This window comes from Ascidia mentula, chromosome 9, assembly GCF_947561715.1.
Source record: "Ascidia mentula chromosome 9, kaAscMent1.1, whole genome shotgun sequence".
Lineage (NCBI taxonomy): Eukaryota > Metazoa > Chordata > Ascidiacea > Phlebobranchia > Ascidiidae > Ascidia > Ascidia mentula.
In genome coordinates this window covers 230,205-249,307 of record NC_138574.1, presented here as the reverse complement: position 1 = coordinate 249,307, position 19,103 = coordinate 230,205, and the positions used below count along the sequence as shown (strand labels likewise).

At 36.7% G+C, this 19,103-nt stretch overlaps 1 protein-coding gene across 1 annotated transcript in view; it reads right to left on the bottom strand.

The window, feature by feature from the left end:
* LOC145913515 (E3 ubiquitin-protein ligase MYCBP2-like) overlaps positions 1–18,618 on the bottom strand; it is a 37,796-nt gene extending 19,178 nt beyond the window's left edge. Inside the window, exons 1-51 of the mRNA XM_083001213.1 lie at positions 18,378–18,618; positions 18,093–18,156; positions 17,726–17,815; positions 17,550–17,669; positions 17,229–17,382; positions 17,033–17,161; positions 16,819–16,958; positions 16,502–16,628; positions 16,196–16,401; positions 15,587–15,739; positions 15,221–15,365; positions 14,673–14,782; positions 14,366–14,531; positions 13,847–14,014; positions 13,312–13,497; positions 12,951–13,152; positions 12,625–12,719; positions 12,298–12,444; positions 12,059–12,168; positions 11,896–12,002; positions 11,722–11,836; positions 11,367–11,525; positions 11,117–11,215; positions 9,836–9,966; positions 9,600–9,690; positions 9,396–9,542; positions 9,272–9,338; positions 8,857–9,073; positions 8,362–8,496; positions 8,003–8,192; positions 7,451–7,667; positions 7,176–7,277; positions 6,890–7,050; positions 6,578–6,743; positions 5,968–6,131; positions 5,540–5,700; positions 5,140–5,299; positions 4,953–5,084; positions 4,611–4,789; positions 4,181–4,518; positions 3,814–4,007; positions 3,558–3,686; positions 3,401–3,500; positions 3,117–3,215; positions 2,867–2,980; positions 2,482–2,734; positions 2,061–2,272; positions 1,591–1,782; positions 881–1,125; positions 647–730; positions 193–357 (exon numbers count right to left, since the gene is read on the bottom strand). Of these exons, the coding sequence (XP_082857339.1) occupies positions 193–357; positions 647–730; positions 881–1,125; positions 1,591–1,782; positions 2,061–2,272; positions 2,482–2,734; positions 2,867–2,980; positions 3,117–3,215; positions 3,401–3,500; positions 3,558–3,686; positions 3,814–4,007; positions 4,181–4,518; positions 4,611–4,789; positions 4,953–5,084; positions 5,140–5,299; positions 5,540–5,700; positions 5,968–6,131; positions 6,578–6,743; positions 6,890–7,050; positions 7,176–7,277; positions 7,451–7,667; positions 8,003–8,192; positions 8,362–8,496; positions 8,857–9,073; positions 9,272–9,338; positions 9,396–9,542; positions 9,600–9,690; positions 9,836–9,966; positions 11,117–11,215; positions 11,367–11,525; positions 11,722–11,836; positions 11,896–12,002; positions 12,059–12,168; positions 12,298–12,444; positions 12,625–12,719; positions 12,951–13,152; positions 13,312–13,497; positions 13,847–14,014; positions 14,366–14,531; positions 14,673–14,782; positions 15,221–15,365; positions 15,587–15,739; positions 16,196–16,401; positions 16,502–16,628; positions 16,819–16,958; positions 17,033–17,161; positions 17,229–17,382; positions 17,550–17,669; positions 17,726–17,815; positions 18,093–18,156; positions 18,378–18,529 (7,689 nt within the window). The 5' untranslated portion in view covers positions 18,530–18,618. The remainder of the gene's footprint in view (positions 1–192; positions 358–646; positions 731–880; positions 1,126–1,590; positions 1,783–2,060; positions 2,273–2,481; positions 2,735–2,866; positions 2,981–3,116; positions 3,216–3,400; positions 3,501–3,557; positions 3,687–3,813; positions 4,008–4,180; positions 4,519–4,610; positions 4,790–4,952; positions 5,085–5,139; positions 5,300–5,539; positions 5,701–5,967; positions 6,132–6,577; positions 6,744–6,889; positions 7,051–7,175; positions 7,278–7,450; positions 7,668–8,002; positions 8,193–8,361; positions 8,497–8,856; positions 9,074–9,271; positions 9,339–9,395; positions 9,543–9,599; positions 9,691–9,835; positions 9,967–11,116; positions 11,216–11,366; positions 11,526–11,721; positions 11,837–11,895; positions 12,003–12,058; positions 12,169–12,297; positions 12,445–12,624; positions 12,720–12,950; positions 13,153–13,311; positions 13,498–13,846; positions 14,015–14,365; positions 14,532–14,672; positions 14,783–15,220; positions 15,366–15,586; positions 15,740–16,195; positions 16,402–16,501; positions 16,629–16,818; positions 16,959–17,032; positions 17,162–17,228; positions 17,383–17,549; positions 17,670–17,725; positions 17,816–18,092; positions 18,157–18,377) is intronic.
* Between the last annotated feature and the right edge of the window lie 485 nt (positions 18,619–19,103).

Genomic DNA, 19,103 nt, shown 5'->3' with positions numbered 1-19,103 from the left:
CTTATTTAATATACGACAACATGTTTATTTACACAGAGATCAATTTCAGGTTTATTTCATCATTTTTTTCACAATGATGGAAGTTTAATGAGATTTTGTCAACATATTACTGTTACAAATAACGTTGTTGTAGAAATTACAATAACTTTGTATTCTCGTAGTAGTTGCAATAAAATGTCGATGAAGTGCTACCGCTGTTTGTTCGCCATTAGCTGGCTTTTCCCTCCCCTCAACACCACAAACAGGTTTGTCTGAAATTTCCACAGGGACCAGGAAAGTTCTTCCGTTATGTTTGTGGAAGGAAATACACCAAGCTTCTGGATAGCAAGCTTCCTTGCAATACCTTCGTGTACTTGCCTGAAAAATTAAATAGGATTAAATGAATCTGCAACAAGTTCAAATTAACCAGGAGATATTTCCATTTCTTAAAACGCAATATCAAATGTTTAAAAGAAGGAAATCAACAAACTGTGGTTTGCATGCAATAGGTTTGCACACAAACCCATTTGATTTGTTAATGATATTGTAAACTGGCATGCATTATGTAAATAGTTCCTGACAACTGGTCAAAGGTGATTTATATGATAATATACATAAGTGTGTTCAAGCTTCTTCCAACAATAAACCCATGTTAAATAGTCTTTACCTCACTTAACTTGACCCAGTTTCCATCAGAGTTCCTCGTCTCGTCAACAAACTCGATGATGTCACCGTATTTAAGCAGACCACTCTACAAAGTCGAAAACAGTAATCACTTTGCAACAAAAACATCACAAACCACTACAAACTAACAGTTCTATGCAATCAATCCACAGCCAAACTTGAGGTTTAATTTTTTCATATTTAATAAAATTCTTACTTTCTATTCAGTAAGTTTTACCTGCGGACTCTGCAAGGTTGGGTTGTTCCTAATTCTCAGCCCTCTGCTGTTCTTGGTGGCAAACTTCAGGTACCTCCTGCTCATCTTCAACAACATCGACGCTTGGTTTTTCGGTCGTTCTGTGCAACCTTGTGGTGTCTCAGATACTTCAACGATCTGTCGTGGACCTTTTAATTGCTGGTCCAAGGTCACTTGAAGGGCGTATGTTGTGGCACATGTCGGAATCCAAGTGGCTCGGTATTCACCTGAAGTTAATCCAGAAAATATTTCATCAACCTTCCAAGATACATGTGAGTTTATGTTATCAACATCTCCCGATAGCTTTACCCCTAACAAAGACTTATTATTAGATATAACAACTTCTGTGACAAATTTAGGTGGTTTGTTCAACAAGGTTTGATACTGATGATGTTTGCATAGAAGCATAAGGGACAAATATTTCTCAATTGAAAACCTGAAACAAATGAATTTGGGTTAACAGTGGAAAAGCTCATTACAATAGTTAATTTTTACATTTAATTTTTGGCATCCAGCAATTAATTTAAGGGATCCTGTTGTTTCATTTGCAGCAAAAAATGTTGTTTTTATTTCTGTTTAGATTTAGAACTATTCCAAATATTTCTATGGTTTTGGAGTTGAAAAATGTAAGGTAACAAACTGGTTGATGAATTTAATAAAATGTTGCTACCAGGGCATTACACAGTGCTAACCATTTCCAACACTTGCAACAAGAATGTTTTCAGTTTTCAATGTTCGTTTCAGGGGGTAGGCAAGTCGTAGTTCCTCGAATGAATATTTCTTGTAAGCTCTCATCATAGATATTGAGTGATATCGCGAGTCTCTGTGCTTGGTGGCTTCATACTGGACATCAAATACTGGTGCAGGTTCGCATGGAGAAATATCTGATGACATAGAGCAATATTAACAAAATCAGAGTTCTCCAAACTCACAATATTATCACGTCATCATGTCAGTTATATTTAATAATGTTATTGCAACAGTTTTTAATAAAAACGAATTAAAAACTCTTGGGGGGGAGCTTACTTTATATGTTTCACCTTGCATGACATTGACTGTTTGTGACCCCTAAAACTTGGGAGCCTGTCTTAAACAAATACTGTATTTTTTCCATACACACATTAGTTCGACCACACAAGAAGCAGAAGTGATCCCAACTCACCAAAGGTTCCTCCAACCTCAGGTGGGAGATAGTGTGTTGACGGCTGGGGTTTGGCAGATAATTCAACTTTCAGTGTTGGAACGTGGACAGCGTGTCCGTATTGATCTCGTGTAATTATCGTCACAGATGTAGGAAGGGTGTGGAAAAGTGTTTTCACGTTGAGTTGAAGCAAACAGTGCTTTGGATCAACATAGGAATCAGGCTGGAGCCATCTATGACAGCAACAAACAGATGATTTACAATCAATTATGACATTATATGTGACAAGTTATAGCATGGTAGTGATAAATTGGTTTTGTGCCCAACAGGTTTCAATATTTTTGTGGTGTTATCACTGACATAAAAGTTTTTACGATACAAACAATTTTAATTAAATCACAAAAATGTTTAAATTAAGAAAGTTTAACTTAAGATCACCAACCTTGCCAGCCTCCCTCCACTGGTATCGGGAGTTGCAGAAACAAAATCCAACAGAAACTGTTTTTCCTTTGAGCCATCGTTGATCGGCAAATCACCGGTGAGAGCTTCTGACGCTCCCGGGAAATTATTTAAATGCAAACCAGGAAGAAACAGGGATGAATGTTGCTCAAGCGTGACCGCTGCACTGCTCTCTATCACCTTCAAGTGTTCAATCTTGTCGTCAATAGTGTTGCTCAAATTTGGTTCCACATCATCTGTACAACAACAGCGGACACATCAAAGTTTGAAACACAAACCACACTAAAAATGTCACTGTTTGTTTTTACAAATATATAAGAATGAAAGTAGGAGATAAAATCAGCTTTCTTAATATTTCACATTCTTACCATCCCATAGTTGGTCGTGCAGTGTCATCAGGTTGATTGCACACAAACCAGCTGTATTCGTTAACTTGTTCACCAGCTCATCACTTTTATTGGCGAACGCCATGCTCTCATATCCTGTTGACAATAATCAAAGATATATTTAATAATCGCGTAGGTTTTTAGGAAAGCATAAAAACATTTTGTTCCAACATGACTCAGAGAGCAGTTAAACAAGTGTTGAGTATTGAATAAGATAACAAATATATTGAACCTGTGACTGTGCAGTGAAACCCATAGAAAAGATTTGGTTTCTGATCTCTATTGTTTGTGTAATCGGATGCAGTTTCAAGAGAAAATATTATTTCATGACCTGGAGAAATAACAACGGCCACATATTAAAAAAGTTCTCTAAAAAACCTTAAGCTTTGTTACATTGGTACTTTATCCACTGCATGCACGAAAAAATTACGCTTTGTATTTTATTTCATAGATTCAAACCGGGATACATCAAAGTGTTGCAGACCCGATCTTGTAATTCAAATCCACTTTTCTAACCTGGCAACAACACAGCTTTCTGGGGCCAGTGTTTATCTTGGTACATTTTCTTCAGAACTTGATGGCAGGATTTCATCGAAGACACCTTTGTAACCACTCCCTATCACACAAGGAAGACATTAAACCATGTTGAGACTTTCAAGAACTTTGATTTAACCTCAGTTAAGTTTGACGTCTTCTGGTTTGGATCCACGAGATAAAGTTGTAGGAAGTCTTCACGCTGTGCCGTCAAACATTTGTGGGAGAATTCAACGACCATCCACTTAACTGAGCCAGGGAACGAAACCTGATAATGATTCATTCATTTACACTTTGTTGTAAACATGACAATAAATAACATTGATCAAACTCTGCCACATAATTTCTTGTACAATGGAACATATATTCGTATATACAATATTTAAACAATTTGCCTTTTTTTGGCAAACAGTTGCGAGCTTGTATGGATGATTGCTTTCGACAGTAACGGTGAAAAGTTTTGCTTTCTCATTCAATGGGATGTTATCGAACTGTGCGAGTTGTTGGACGTTGATAAGGGGTGGAAGAAGATCGCGGATTAGATCCATCACCTCCACAGCACAATGCGCGTTATGCTTCACTAACACACCTAGAAGTGGAGAATAAGAATTTAACTTCTGCTAAAGTTTGTCAAAAAGAATGTCTTCAAACTTGAAAAACTTTCAGAATTATATTCTAATATTTGGTAGATACATATTGTTGACCACCTGATACTATGTAAGCTACAGCATGATCGCCAGGAAATACAATGTTTCAACTTGCCAATGTCCGAGAAGAGTTGTGGCAGAAGATCAGTAACCAGTCCAGAATTCAAAATACTTCTTGCACAATCACGAATTTTGTTTCCAACGTTTTGTGAGAAAACTTCACCTTTCTTCAAACCATCCACAGTGACGTCAACTTGACCTTTGTCATGTTCAAGGTCATCTTCTTCGACCAAACATGGCACAGAGTTAAAAATCTCCACACTCGATTCAGTGACAAGGGCAAGGATATTGAGAGCGTGTCGTTGATATGCCAGGGTTGCTTTTGCTGGTGTGGTTGCCGTGCCAATCCATTTGTCACTGGGGGACGTGGGCAGATCTTCATCACGAATATTTCTGTATAATGTCGTGAAAAATATTTATTAACAACTACTTACCTGATAATAACTAAGTGTTTAACCGAATTACTGTAAAAACATATGACAAACCTTTGATAAAGTATGACAGGGAATTGTCCTCGTGAAACACTGCTTCCATTGATGCATTGTGAACAATGAGAAAAGAAGAAATTTGTTCCATCATCACCCTCCACCGAGGGTTGGCCTTGTTCACCACAAAACGTTTGCTCACCAGCGTTGTGCAAACAAACCGCATATACCTGTTTTTTCTAGAAATATAATGCAGCCACATGTTCAACAACCAATATCAATGCTTAAAATACAAGGTTGCAATAAAATCAAGCAAAATTGTTCAAGAACTGCAAAATATTTTGATAAATTGTGTTATTGTGTTATTCCTGCCACAAAATCAGTGTTATTCATCCAGCATACCAGTATTGGTACAGGTTTGTTAAGCTTGATATTGGTGATATTATCAGAGCCACAATCATCGGATGAGTAGGAACCTTTCACGAGATCCATCGTCTCCCAACGAACATGACCTTTCTCACTACCTGATACAACCTTGAACAACAATATTTTTAAGGTACTAGTACTTGTGCATGCGAAGTTGGGCTACCTGTTGCATGAGTTCAAGTTCATATTTGTGTCTGTCTTTCCCTCCACCGAACAAACCAAACCCAACGATGTTAATTCCATCAGAATCAACTGAAAATGACAAAGCGTCAGGAGATCCATTCCCAGTGTTCCACGATCGCTCACTGGCAGTTTTCTCAAACCTGAAATAATCGTTTGAAACATCATGCTCAATTGTTGCACACACATTGTTACACAGAAGGGTAAATTAAGTGTTAGTTTTTACAACAAACATTGCTTACATACAAACATAACAGTTTTTAAAAAGTCAGAACATTCTGTCATTTGACAACTCTAGGTCATTGTAAATACAGAAATTACAGAAAGATTCTTCAGCATAATTGGTCAAATAAATTTGCTGGATTATCCGCACATTGTGTTACCTCTGTGCTTTGTGGATCGATTGTTTTGATTTATTTTTTTCATCCTGTTGATTTTTCGCATTGTCGCAAGCTTTGTAAGCGAGGTCAGAAGTCAAGGTCGTGAGAAACTTGCAGGAACTTTTCACCAACGCTTGGACAGGGTTTAACAGGAAGGATGAAAACTACGGGGAAAATACAGTTTTCAAACTGACAGTAATTTATATATGTTTGCATGTAACTAGTAACAACAGACACATTCAGCCCAAATAAAATGAACTACTCACTACTTAACCATTAATTGACCCTTGAAACACATATTTTAACCTTGAAACACATATTTTAACCTTGAAACACATATTTTAACCTTGAAACACATATTTTAACCTTGAAACACATATTTTCTCAAGTTCAGTCGACAAACATTTTCGATCAAAACAAAAGTATCTCACGAAAGCTTGGGAGTTTGTTGAATGAGACGAGGGAAAAATATTTTGTTTTTCGAGTTGGACGAGGACTCTGGCTGGTGAGCAAGCGATTTCAACAAGGATATTGGCAACTTCATAAAAACCAGCAGCACGTATCAGCATTGGGGTGTCTGTTATAGTTGCAATGTCTGCCAAAATATAAAGTTTGTAAAAAATCAAAATTACACATAAAGTTGTAAAATTAATTCGTTCCAGATGAAGAACTACTGTAACTTGTTGTCGGACATTGTGTTTTATGAGTGACAACAACTTGGTAATTAATTTTTGTTAAAAACTTTTGTACAAAATCCATGGGTTTTCTAACAATGTCATTTGGTGACTTTGCCCTGATTATTGGCATTTTCAGTATTGACCAATGTCTTGTATATAGTAAAAAACTAAACCTTCACATTATTTATTCTATGTTGTATTTTGTTCATGAAAAGGAAGCGAGATCTAGCTCGTGCAAATATAAACGTTTAACATTCAGTCTTGTATCAAAGTACTATAGTTATAAAAACAAATTTAAAAGATCGACAAAATTGATTCAGAACAAATGAGTTGTTTACTTCATATACAATTAAGTTGAACTCACCTGGACCAACACAAGGTGACTGGGCAGCTGATGCGATGCTAGCCAGGTTGGAGAAAGTTCGAGGAAACAGAGGGAGGCATTGAACGAGGTTTATCGAGGGCTGACAGAGAGCATCAAGGACTGCTACAAGCAAACGGGACGCTCGCGGCCGTAAATCAACCGAGCCCTGAATTATAATCACTATTTTACTCACTAGGTATAATAGAAGTAATGTCACAAATATATCTTTCAAAAACCAACAAAAAATTTCACTTATTTTTTATCACGCAATACAATAAACAAGTTTCCATGAAGAACAGGTGATGTACATACAGTGTTGTAATTTTCCAAAGCTTGGGAAAGGTAATTCCACTTCTGTGGTGGGGAGGGATGTAACATCTCCATGCATTCCAACTTTATTCTGTGACACTCGGTAACCATGGTAACTGCTGATGATACAACCAAGTCCTGGTCATCTTGAGGCATCACTTTTGCTGAAAAATGCAACAAAGTTCAATTACCTCTGATTTGTTAGTTTTACTGAGCCATGGTTACATATTAAGCAAACATACAAACAGTTGGAACACGTTTGTGTTGAGAAACAATAAAATTATCTTACAGTCCTCCAAAGCAGCGTCCAGTTCTCCGTCAGTAAGAATCCCTTCTATCAATGAAATAAACTGAGCCGTTAAGTTGGTTGAACCAAAGTCAAGATGATTTCCTGTTAATACAAAAAGTCATGTACATTTCCACATAACCACTTGCCACAAACGAAGAAATAGACAGAATGTATGAGTAGGTTTTATTGCTGTCATTAGGTAAATGACCCCAGATTTTTGCATAATGTACTTGTTGGTTATTATTCTGATAAATGGCAAAACTTTCTTCACCAACCTGAGGTTGAGAGGCTTCGTGAGATCGCAACCCTCAACAGACGGAGGCACGAAGTAAAAACATACGAGAGGTTTTTTATCACGCTTGAAGCTGTTTGTTCCATCGCCGTGACAACCTTGTCCGATTGTTCCTCGTATCTTGTCGATTTCCTGCTCACGTCCATGAACAGAGAAGTCCGACTCCATTCCAGAATGTAGGGCAGAGTGTCAAACACAGTCTGCAAGTTGTACAACTTCAAACAACTCAAGGAAATAAAATGCATAGTGGTTTAAACAACAACAACTTAAATTTAACAAGTAACACAATAACTTGCTTGCACATTTAGGAAATAAAAACTTTATACAAAACACTACATTCAGAAATCCACAAATTTTATTAATGTTCTGGGTCAAGGTTTTCTAACTTTTCACTTTCACTTGTGTAACAACTTAAAATGGAGGTGTACTTTAGAAAAATAAAACAACTATTGTATTTGGCAACAATGTTGAGGAACTCTGTTTTAAGGTTATTATGTGATGCAGGTAACATAAAAATTGACAGAAAGTATGTTACTTCATTGAAATTCATGAAGAAATCTTTGGTGACTTGTTGGACGGGAATGATGTGGTTTAGAGGGGTGGGAGGTCTCGTCTCTACTGGAGTAACCACAGTAGGGAGGGCATACAACAGCTCAGGGATCTGGCCTGATGAAACGTCGGTGCCATTGTTGGATCGTTTCGATCGACGGAATGAAAATTTTATGCTGGAAAAAATCAGATTGTGTCAGGGGTAAGTAAACACCTACTTCGTCAATGCTTTTTTAATCCATTGCCAACAGGTTTTGTGTGTCGGAGACAGATATATTATACACCAAGCATTGCAGTTACGGATGCCTACTCTCAGCATTATAGTTGTTGAATATTCAAACTCACTCATCAGATGTCACAACAGTTTCCTTTCCGTGAGATCCACAGTCGCTCGAGGGTCCTGAAATCTTGGCTGTAATTGTGTACCACTGACCACTTGATATCAGGGCAGGTTCGTCGAATAAAGCGTGAAACTTTTCTCTGTAAATAATTCACATGTTGACGTAAATGTTAAAGGATTAACAAGCTGTCAAGCACTTCATGAATGCAAAAAAACAGAAAATGTTTGTTAAAAAAGTTATAAATTTAACTGCAACAAAATTCCATCTTCAGTTGATGCCTTATTCAAATACACCAAGCAAAACAGGCTGATTTCTACATTTTTCATGTAAAAAAATATTTTCTGCATGTTTTATGAATATTAAATAACAACTAGATGCAAAATATCTAAAGATTTAAAAAAATCCCCCACATTTTATACAAACAATGTATTGAATATTTTGCAAACCTCAATTGAAATCATCCCAGGTTAAAAACTTTCAAACAATAAATTTTCCAAACCTGAATCCACACTCGTAAGGCGTCCTGTCAGTTTCCACCAACAATTCCCCTTCACCCTGCATATCCAGTTCCCCGACTTCCTCAAACAAACTCACAATCACAGAATATTCACCACGTCCTCCGAACACTCCAATCCCTCCGAGCAAAATGTCCGTGTCACACATAAATCGAATCGCTTCGGTTGAGTGAACAGAGTATCCCCAGCCCCCTCCATGACCTGACGAGTTTAACTTATTCCATTTTTTCATGTGAAAAAACCAACACAAAAACTCCACAAAGTTTATTGCTATATTTCCTGACCATAACAAAAATTCCAGAAAAAAAACTTGCAATATTTGTAAAATTATTGCATAGATTTCTGTATTCAGTGTTTGCCATGCCTTAACCAAAACACTTCACAACTTAATAAACTCACTTTTAAATCTATTGACTGTATTATATTCATCAGCTGTATGCGGTTCCTTAATTTTCTTTTTCTGGGACTTCCTGAATATCAACCATTGTTTAAAAAATGACAAACAAAAATTTTCTGACAAAACTTGCTCTGTTTCAGAGTCCTGCTCCGTTCCTGGGGTAACACTCATGCCAGTGGGACACCTAGTGACAAGAGTGTCAATACACGATAGCAGATTCAACCCAGCTTGTGTCCGTGTGATGGTTGAACCAGGTTGGAGGGTAATCGCAAGCTGAAGAATGTACAAGTGGTAAATATACAATGGTAACCAAAACCTTTCAAGTGCTACCTCTGGTAAAATAGTGGGAAGCATTTCAATATTCTCCTTGGTACAACCAGACAGAACATAGGATTGAACTGTCAACTCATTAGAGTTCACTCTGAAGTAAAATAAATGTTAATTTTTCCACTCTTTCCACTCTACATCAGATGTTAACACTCTTTTCACAGAACTACCACCAATAACAGGTAGAATTCATAGAAACAAAACAATTTTAACATTTCTGTTGTGCGGTTTGTACGAACCTCCACAGTAGGTTGTGCGGGACATCAACACAAACAAGGTCATGTTCACAAAGACTGATGCTGTCCTTCTCACTTAACAACCTACAACATCCTGAATGTTTGTCAACCAACAGCAGATTCTTGTTTGTATTCTGAAAAACAGGAAATAATTAAATATAATTTATGGTTTAACATTCTAAGGATACAATAATATCATAATCAGGGCGTTGATTTTTTTCTGCGTGTCGAAGATCTTGAGAAAAATTGCTGTGCATGTCGAATAGCAAAAATGTCGTATCTGGTAACTAACGCATGAAAATGACCAGGCTTATTTCGATTACATGATATTTGTACTTACATAAGTTTAGAATGGTCTGATTGAACGAAAAATGGTACTAGTTTCGTAACAATGCCACATGTTCGGTATCAATGCCACGTGTTCGGTAACAATGCTCCATGTTTGGAAACAATGGTTAGTTTTAGGTATAACGTGCTTATTCGCTGAATGTTAAAGTAAGTGCTGACAGATTTTTGCATGGATTTTGTCCAAAAATTTATTGCCATTGCATTTATTTAGCCATTTAAACAGAAAAAAATATTTTGGGTGGGGATCCCAAACGATGATGCCATTAAGTTTTCAACACTCTGTAACCGGTTCAGTTAAATGCTGTTGTTTGGTAAAGACTCGAAATACAAATTTCTTTCGAAATATTTGTTTGCGGCTAAAAATTGACAACTACATGTTAATTAAGAAAATCAATGTGAATGTTACAAGATTGGCGTGGCCGATATGTTAGACATAATTAAGTTATCATAGCAATTTAATTTATGCACTTTTGTATACAACATTAACGTTGGTCTGTGCGAGGTACTGCATACCGGTAACTTAACATTGATTCACGCCGTCCGTGTTGAACAGTGGCGTCGCGTGTCGAATACGCAGAATGGCGAAAAAGGCATAAATCAACACCCTGATCATAATGTAAGTGCAAAAAAAAAGTAATATTGGAAAGCTGCAGACGCTCCACAGTGGTCCGTCTCTGTTGTTTGGTACTCAGTATAGGGTACCCAACAGATCGACGTCAACCCGAACGGTACCACAAAGTGGAATTTAGTGTGCCCGCCAGTGTTAAAGGCTAGCACAGTGCCACTGTCAACAACTGCACTGATGAGACCTTACAGGTGAGACACACCCTGTCTGCTTGTTCTATGAAGCTTCATGAATTACCCACAGAAAAAAGTAAACCTCACATATTACGTTTGTTTATAGATTGCCACATCTGTCAATACATGGCAAGGTACCTGGTTGGATGAATGCGCAGCTGGTCGATAACTTATACCAATAAACGTGCTGTCAGAAAATATCTGTGAACTTTGAAGTTGGGGAAAGCTCAGAAGAACCTTAAAATACACAAAGTTTTTAATATTCGAAAAATTTTAAAGCTAAATGCCAACAAATTGTTGGTAATTATGGAGTTTTCAAACTGTTTTCATCATAAGTGTGAAAATAGCTGACCAAACACACACAGTCTTCAACCATTACAATTTTTACCTCTTCATATTCAATAAAAGTAGTTGTGTGAGATGCACTGATCCATGACGCTTTAGGGGGATTACCCTTATCTGAAAGTTGAAATTCAAGGATTTTTGTTGGTGTCAACACATCTGTGCTGCCATCAAGTGACGGAACCTTCTCTCCAAGTTGGTTTCTCTAAAAAAAAGTTGCTTGATTTACAAATTGGGCTCAGAAAGTTGCTAACATAGTCTCAGTGCAAAAAATAATGATTTTATTTTAGTTTATTTTATATTGCAGAAAAATTCAGTTTATGGAACTTATTGTGATTGATATCAAACCATGGATTTCATTATTTTAGACCGTTTACAATGAAACCAATAATTTCTCCTACATCATTATTCCCACATCCATAAACGACTCCAGAAGTTGAAAGAAAGAGAGAATGATGGCTTCCAGCTGCAATCTGTTCAATCCTTTCACTTATTGGGATGTGTGTCAATGTGTTCCTGAGTATACCAATTACTCACTATTAAACCAATACAAAGTAAAGCACACAACACTTTACCTGTTCAACTTGTCCCCAAGTCCCAAGTGGCCGTGAGTATTTTGGCCGAATCCATAAACTGATCCATCTTCGAGCAACACAATTGTATGGTGGGCTCCACACATGATCTTAACAACATAATAAAGTAACAACCAGTTTCCTATAGTAACATACTGAAACATACTTGGACTGGTTTTGAAAGATTTTTGTCGAGTCTGATTTGCTGGAGTGGAAGCAGAGCCAGTTTGCTCGCTTCTGTGAGTGTTTCCGGTCCAGTCTGGCCCGACAAGTTGCCTGCAATAAAACATAAATTTATTCACAAGAAAATGAAAAAAATGAAAATTAAATATTTGGGCAAAATATTTCAGCTGGTTTAACCTTGGTTGACCTTCAGAACACCCAAGTATCGAATACACATCTCACTTTTGCCAGAATCTTTGGAACTTTGTAAAGGTTTCTGTTTCTTCTTGTGTTGATAAAAAGCTGCAAGTTTATGGAGGAAAGGTGAAGGTTGTTCAACTCCTGATGGAAGTTCGGCATCCTGGGCAAGTTGGGGGAAAGACCATTTCTCTGCAAGGAATCATTGTTACAGTTGCAAAGTTTCAAAATGAAGTTTCCACCTGTGTCACGCACAACAAGTGGTGTTGCAAAAACATCGATTTTGGAACGAAAATATTGAAAGTCATTGTTACAGTGTCACCCACTAGATGTACAAATAGATTCAGTTTGTTGAAAACATGGTAAACTTACTTTTATCATCGTGGTTAACGTCGGCCTCCCCAGCGCATGTTTTACAGCAACCACATTTTGAGCAACCAGACGAACCAACCCCGCAACCACATGGACTGCAATAAAAACATTAATATGATAGTTTACGAGTTCAAATAGTAGTATTTATGTTCCTAACTTATTAGCACATGATATTTTACTGTAAACCCATCATGAAGACACATTATACTTGGAACAACTGGTTATAAACATACAAGTGTGATTTTTAATAACATCAGCAACAAAATACATTAAAAAATGAATTCCCTACATCTCGTACATCTATTATAAAGCAATCAGATACTCACGTCCCCGGGTACCTCCCCGTGAGGGAAGAATTAACACAGCTTGATCCATAACCCGTGCACTCGCAACAAACTGCACACACCATGCATATCTCCTTCCTCCACTTATGTTTGTCGGGGGAACATATCGGAGCGATAGGGGCATTCCCTGATAAGCTACTGCCTAGCTGGACTTCTTCCATCGATTTTTCCTCAGGCATCGAAACTGATGAAGGGTTCCAGTTTGGGTCAAGAATTTACAAATATGTTTATAAGATAAATGTTGAGAAGATTATTTCTCCAAAGTAAAAGAAAAAGGTCACATTCCAGTTATTTATTTTAATGAATCTTTAGCCAATATTTAGATATGTTTTTGCATGTTTACCATCTTTCTCTTGTTCAACTTCAGCCATGCGCAGAGCCATAGGGGTCATCCCCTCTTGTCTTCCACACTGACCCTTGTTATTGACACCGGCCGTCCAAATACGGCCGTCGTTCGATAAAACCACAACATGAGCTTTCCCCAAACCGACATCCTTCACATGAACATTGTGTAAAGATGAAACCAAACCTGTAATGCATGAAACCACACTTAAATGCTGGGGAAGTTTTGTGTAGAAATTCTGGATTCTATATCTGGGCCAGTACAAATTCAAATAGAGCAGACCTAGACCTTCTAGTTTCCCTTTTTGCTGCTGTTTCATCACAATGAATAATTTTCCTTGTTAATTAGTGTTTATAGTGTAGAAATGTTATATGCATTTGTATGATTGGCAGGATCGCTCCACGTAGACAGCTATCAAGATCATTATGTTGGCATGCATGTCTGGGTTGAGAAACCAGTAAACCTAATGTTAGTAGTCATAACCTTTTCTTAGAGGCAGGGTAATACTAAGATTCAGGTAAAATTAAATTATCACCAGTTTTGTTGTCTGCCTGCGTCGAATCTTTCCCGAATAAATAAAGTTTTCCATCCTTGGTAACAATAGCGCTCGTCCAAGCGTTACAACATGCAGTCACAGCATGTTTTCCATGCATACTCTTCATCAGCTTCGGTTTCTGGGGCTGCGGCTGTCGACGATTTTTTACTGAAATATTTTAAAAAGTTGTCACTGACGTTGAAGATATTTCATCAGATCATCATGTTATGAACATAGGGTTAAGGTGATAAGAAAGTTAATCAAGGTTAAATAACTGGGATAACTTGTCACACCAATAAACATAACATGATGAATTTGGAACAACTTTATTTTATAAAATGCATGAAGTCAAATTATAAAAACATAAAACTACATGATAACTATTCAATCACTAAAAAAAAGTCGAGTAGCAACAAATAATTTTCCACATGTGGAAACAAATGAGCCAATTATGATAAGTGAGCTACAAATGTTTTGATAATTTTCTCGTCAGTGCAGCCGACAAACTTTTCACATTACCTGACTCTCCATCTTCCCCTCTACGCGACGTTCCAACGAAGAACGTAACACCAGCGTCAGTTATAAGGATAGCATGGCCACCGTCTGGCGCCACAGATATGTGTGATATTTTTGTACAACTCGACAGTGGAAGAGATTCCGGGGTGAGAACTTTCCGGCTCCGAGACTAAAATAAAACACACCTTCGTGTGCTTATTTCGGAACAATTGATTTCAGGAAATCAATAATATCAAATGAGAAGTTTCAACAAACACCAAGAAAGTGTTCAACATGTTCCATAAAATGGGAACATCTGAAGTTTACAAACCTTTCCAAGACCAAGCAGTTCGGATTTCCCGGCATAAAATACAGCTCCAGAACTGTTCCGGGATATTGAGAAGTCCTTTCCAACACAAACTTGCACGATGTCTTCATGAGCTAAACACAAAGGATAATATCAGTTGCTTAGACTAACATTAAGATAAACCGAAAGTAAGCTATTCTTAAGTAGTCTAAGACACATGCAGATTTCTTTCTTGCAAATAATTTCAAAGACTTTGAAATTTACAAAAAAAATGAAACAAAAAGATATTGCTTGGTTCCACCAACGCATGGATGATGTTCAAAGATATTTTATGCAGTTCAAGTTACAAACATCACCTACGGCCGATAGTTGACAAAATCCCAAATATTTCTTTAGTGAAGAAACTGACAATGCCATTATGCAAAATTAATATTTCTGTGTGATTTGAAATAAAAGATCACATTGACACTGGTCGTTAATCTCTCTTGTGTGAAAAAGTCAGGGTTTCCTGATACCTATCATAAACTACAACCCACAAAGTTGTGGCCCATACAATTAATGTAAGATCTTACTTGAGTTGTTTTCAACATACGGGCTGAAGCCAAGTGAATTTCCCAAAGCAACAAGATGTTTTTGAGTTGGTTGGACGTTTAATGTTGATCGTTTCATTACAAGTTTTCCACCTTCCAGATTGTAGTTGTTCAGTTTGTACACATCCTACATAATAACAATGATTATTAATTTGTTGCTTTTTAAACAAAAACAAACTTTCTAAAACCAAAACAAAAAAATATTATCAAAGTCATTCCAATCCATCTGGCTGATTCAAAACAATACATTTTTCTTCTACCAAGGTTTAAAAAAAATATTTGCACCCGAGTTGGACTTTTATGGAAATATTACAAATATGTTGACATATTTATGGTTAAATATTTAACCTCTTGTGAGCATTTCATCATGCAAGCAATGCCTTGTCCGTCACTAAACCAAACCCCATCGAGTGATGACAATGTGCAAACCAATTTATCCTTTAATGTCACTGAGTTAATTGAATAAACAGACTTGTAACTCGTCATCAGAAACAGCGTTCCCTGTTACAAAAAACATAAACTGGGATGAAAAAATCGTCAATAAATTGTCCTTTTTTAAATGTAAGCATGGACGAAATAATTCCATTCTGTTTTATTTTTTGATAAAATTTTTGTTAGTGTATATTTAAATGAAATTGCGAAGTTTGTTTAAATGTTCGCTAACTTTCAGCAAGTTAAACTGTTAACACTCTGGATATGCCGCCGGAAAAGTACATGTCAATATTTAGCCAAGAATAGGCATTGTCATTTATGCATGAAAACCGGATTGTACAAAACCTTCCAAACCTAGCACACAAATAATAACATTAGAAAATAGTTATGTTGTTACTGTGCATGGTTTTTACAACTAATGTGTTAAATTATGATGTCATTAAATATTCAGATACATCCGCTATACTGCTTGTATCAAGAAGTAAGCACAATAAAAACTTAACGCCCTTCCTCAAATAAACTTACATCTGCATATAAGAGTTGGGAAGGTTCATTTGAAGTAAGCTTTGAACATCCTTGTAAGTCAAACACAGATCTTCGTTTGTATATTCTGCCCTCTACTGTCCCGTTATACCCACTTCCAATTTTGAGCAGTTGTCCGTCATGCAGTAAAGTGAAAATATAGGAACCATCACATTGCACTGACGATATCTCCACGTCTGATTCTTCAGCTTAAAAGTTAAGTTTTGATCAAAAAAATGACAAGCTATGAGCAATTATAAATAATGTCTCGTTTATCATGGTGAATAAAAAAATTAATATAGAACTGACTTTGTATTTTCCAAGTTGTGAGTATGGCAGATTTGTTAATTCCAACTTTATACGGAAGACAAAGATGGTCTTTTTTCAAAACTGCTGCAATGATCATTTGTTGCAGTTTCACAAATGATGTTGGAATCTGAGGTTTGTTCAAGAATTAAATATTAACAATCTACAAATCTACCCACCTAAAATAAAAAACTTAAAATTTTGAACAACTTTAATTAAGCAGTGACATTCAAAGTTTAACCTTTTTTTAAAAATATATTAAGTTAAAAGCAAGTCAAATGTAAATGTAATTTGTTTAATGTAAACAAGAACAAGTTCACCTTTATGTACAAAGGAGTTTTGTGGTTTGAGCAGTCGGCAATGAACGACGTGACAACAGCTAATATTTTCCCAGTGTTTCCCCATGCAAAAACCAGACTCAGGAGGCAAGAAGATGCAAGGGATGGAATGGAATGAGAGACTGAAATATACAGGAGTTTTTTTCTGGGAAACACTGCGCAGAATCAGTGCAAAAGTTATGTTAGAAGTACCAACCATCAACATTATCAGGAACCGCTCCTAAGCCTGGAAGTGACGTTTTCGACAGATCATCCACATTCTCATTATTTTTTACTTCTTCAGGAGGAAGTCTTGAAAGTTCCAACAAAATTTGAAACAAGTTCTCTAAAGAAAATGTTTAATCAGCGCAGAACTTTTTTATACCAGACAATCTTGATAAAAGAAGTTCCACCTAAGACTTGATCAGGTTCGTTCTTCATCCCCTCCAGTTTTTGTCCTTGCAACATGTTGAGTAAAGCTGAAAGAGCTTTACAACAAATATTCTTGTGGTCGGTCACAGTTTCACGGATAAGTTCAAATACTCCGACTAAACCAAGTTCTATAACCTGTCAATTAATATTTGAACTCAATACTGTGAAACCATCTTCAAAGTTCAATCAGCAAAACCAAATTTCTGAGCAGCTGTTTTGTGATTTTGTGCAAAACCTTACACATCATTTTGAAACAGAACTATTATTTAGACATTTTTACACAAGGAAACAGTGATATTTACCTGAGGAACAGAAACCATTTTATCAGCTTCATTTCCTTCGGTAATCTCAACATCAACAGAGTTCAAGTTTTCAGAAAGAAGCAACTTCAAACTTTGAGCCGACTGCTCAGCATCTTTCACCTGATGAACAATAAAAGTTATTTCTATTGATTGAGCAATTGTTGATGAGGAAATACCTCTCTTTCCACTCTGCACTGCAGGACAGTTGCCGATGGGTTGGGGGTTAACTGAACATTGAGAGGACTTGGAGAAATCACAAGAGATTCCTGAATAAAAATAATGCTAAATGGAATATGCTTGGTTATATACAGAGTGAATGAAAAGATCAATAGTTGTTGTCACATGGAAGTTGGTGCTAGGCCCAATGCACACAAAGTCTAGTTAACATCTCAATGATATATTAAGCTGCTATACATGGATGGTGTACTACAATATAAAGTTACGGTATGGAAGATTGTTAGATGATGCATGCATTTGACAATAGCCTCAAACAGAAGCAACAAACAATGGGGTATTTTTGGTGAGCTTAAAATAGCAGTTTACCATTTGATTGGATGGTTCCTCTTTTTTCACCTCTGGTTTTTTCTTTGCCCAAACTGGTTTTGATCTGGAAACACAACTTGATTTAATACTTTCATCACATTGCCCAAATATTTTACCTAATATGTGGATGTTTACATTGCTTCGTTTAAAACCTTTTGTGTAGGACCTGGTTTTACATAATTTGGGTTTGTCTATCTTAAATCCAGATTGGAAAGAATGTGGGGATTTATCTGGTGTCCAAAGGTTGCACAATATTCTTTATATGGTTGTACAGATTATTGCTACCTTTGTACTGGACGGGGTTTTTTATCCTTGTTTTGTTGTTTTTTGTTGGAAGCAGACCCAGACTTTATTTCCACATTTTCGTCTTTGGGTCGAACAACCAGGTCGAAGAACTTCATGTCCAAGGAACCACATTCCCCCACCAGAGCTGCCATGGTGTATTCCAAATTAGTGGCGTTTCAACAGACGATTTGGAAATAAAACATTACGGGACAGTTCTCAATAACATTGCCAAAAATCTGCCCAAACTGTACAAAAATTATTGAATTATTAAGTTTTGCGCAAGAAAGTACTGCAATCATAAAGTAAGCAGAATATATTGATAATTTGGGTTTATTTTCGGTGTTTAAACGAAAAGAAATTACGGTATTGCAACATGTGCCAACAAAAACACACCCGCCTCATATGACGTAATTGTTAACATACGTCACGCCCGAGTTGCAGTGTTTCAAGTATTTTTGTATCAACGAAGTAAAACAATTTTACATTTTTTGTCGTTTTTTTTCATTTTTTTGACGAAGTTTGGTTCCATTGGCCTGGCAAAGCTTGAACGATTACAGAATTTAATCAAACACAGAGTATTTTTCAGTGATTCGTCTCCGTTGGTTTGTAGTACCACAAAGTGATAAAAGGTCTTTTACAGCTAACCGGCAAGACCATGCTTTACCTATGCACTGATGGGTCCCAATAGGTCAAACGTATGTTCGATTACGTTAGTATCCTGGATTA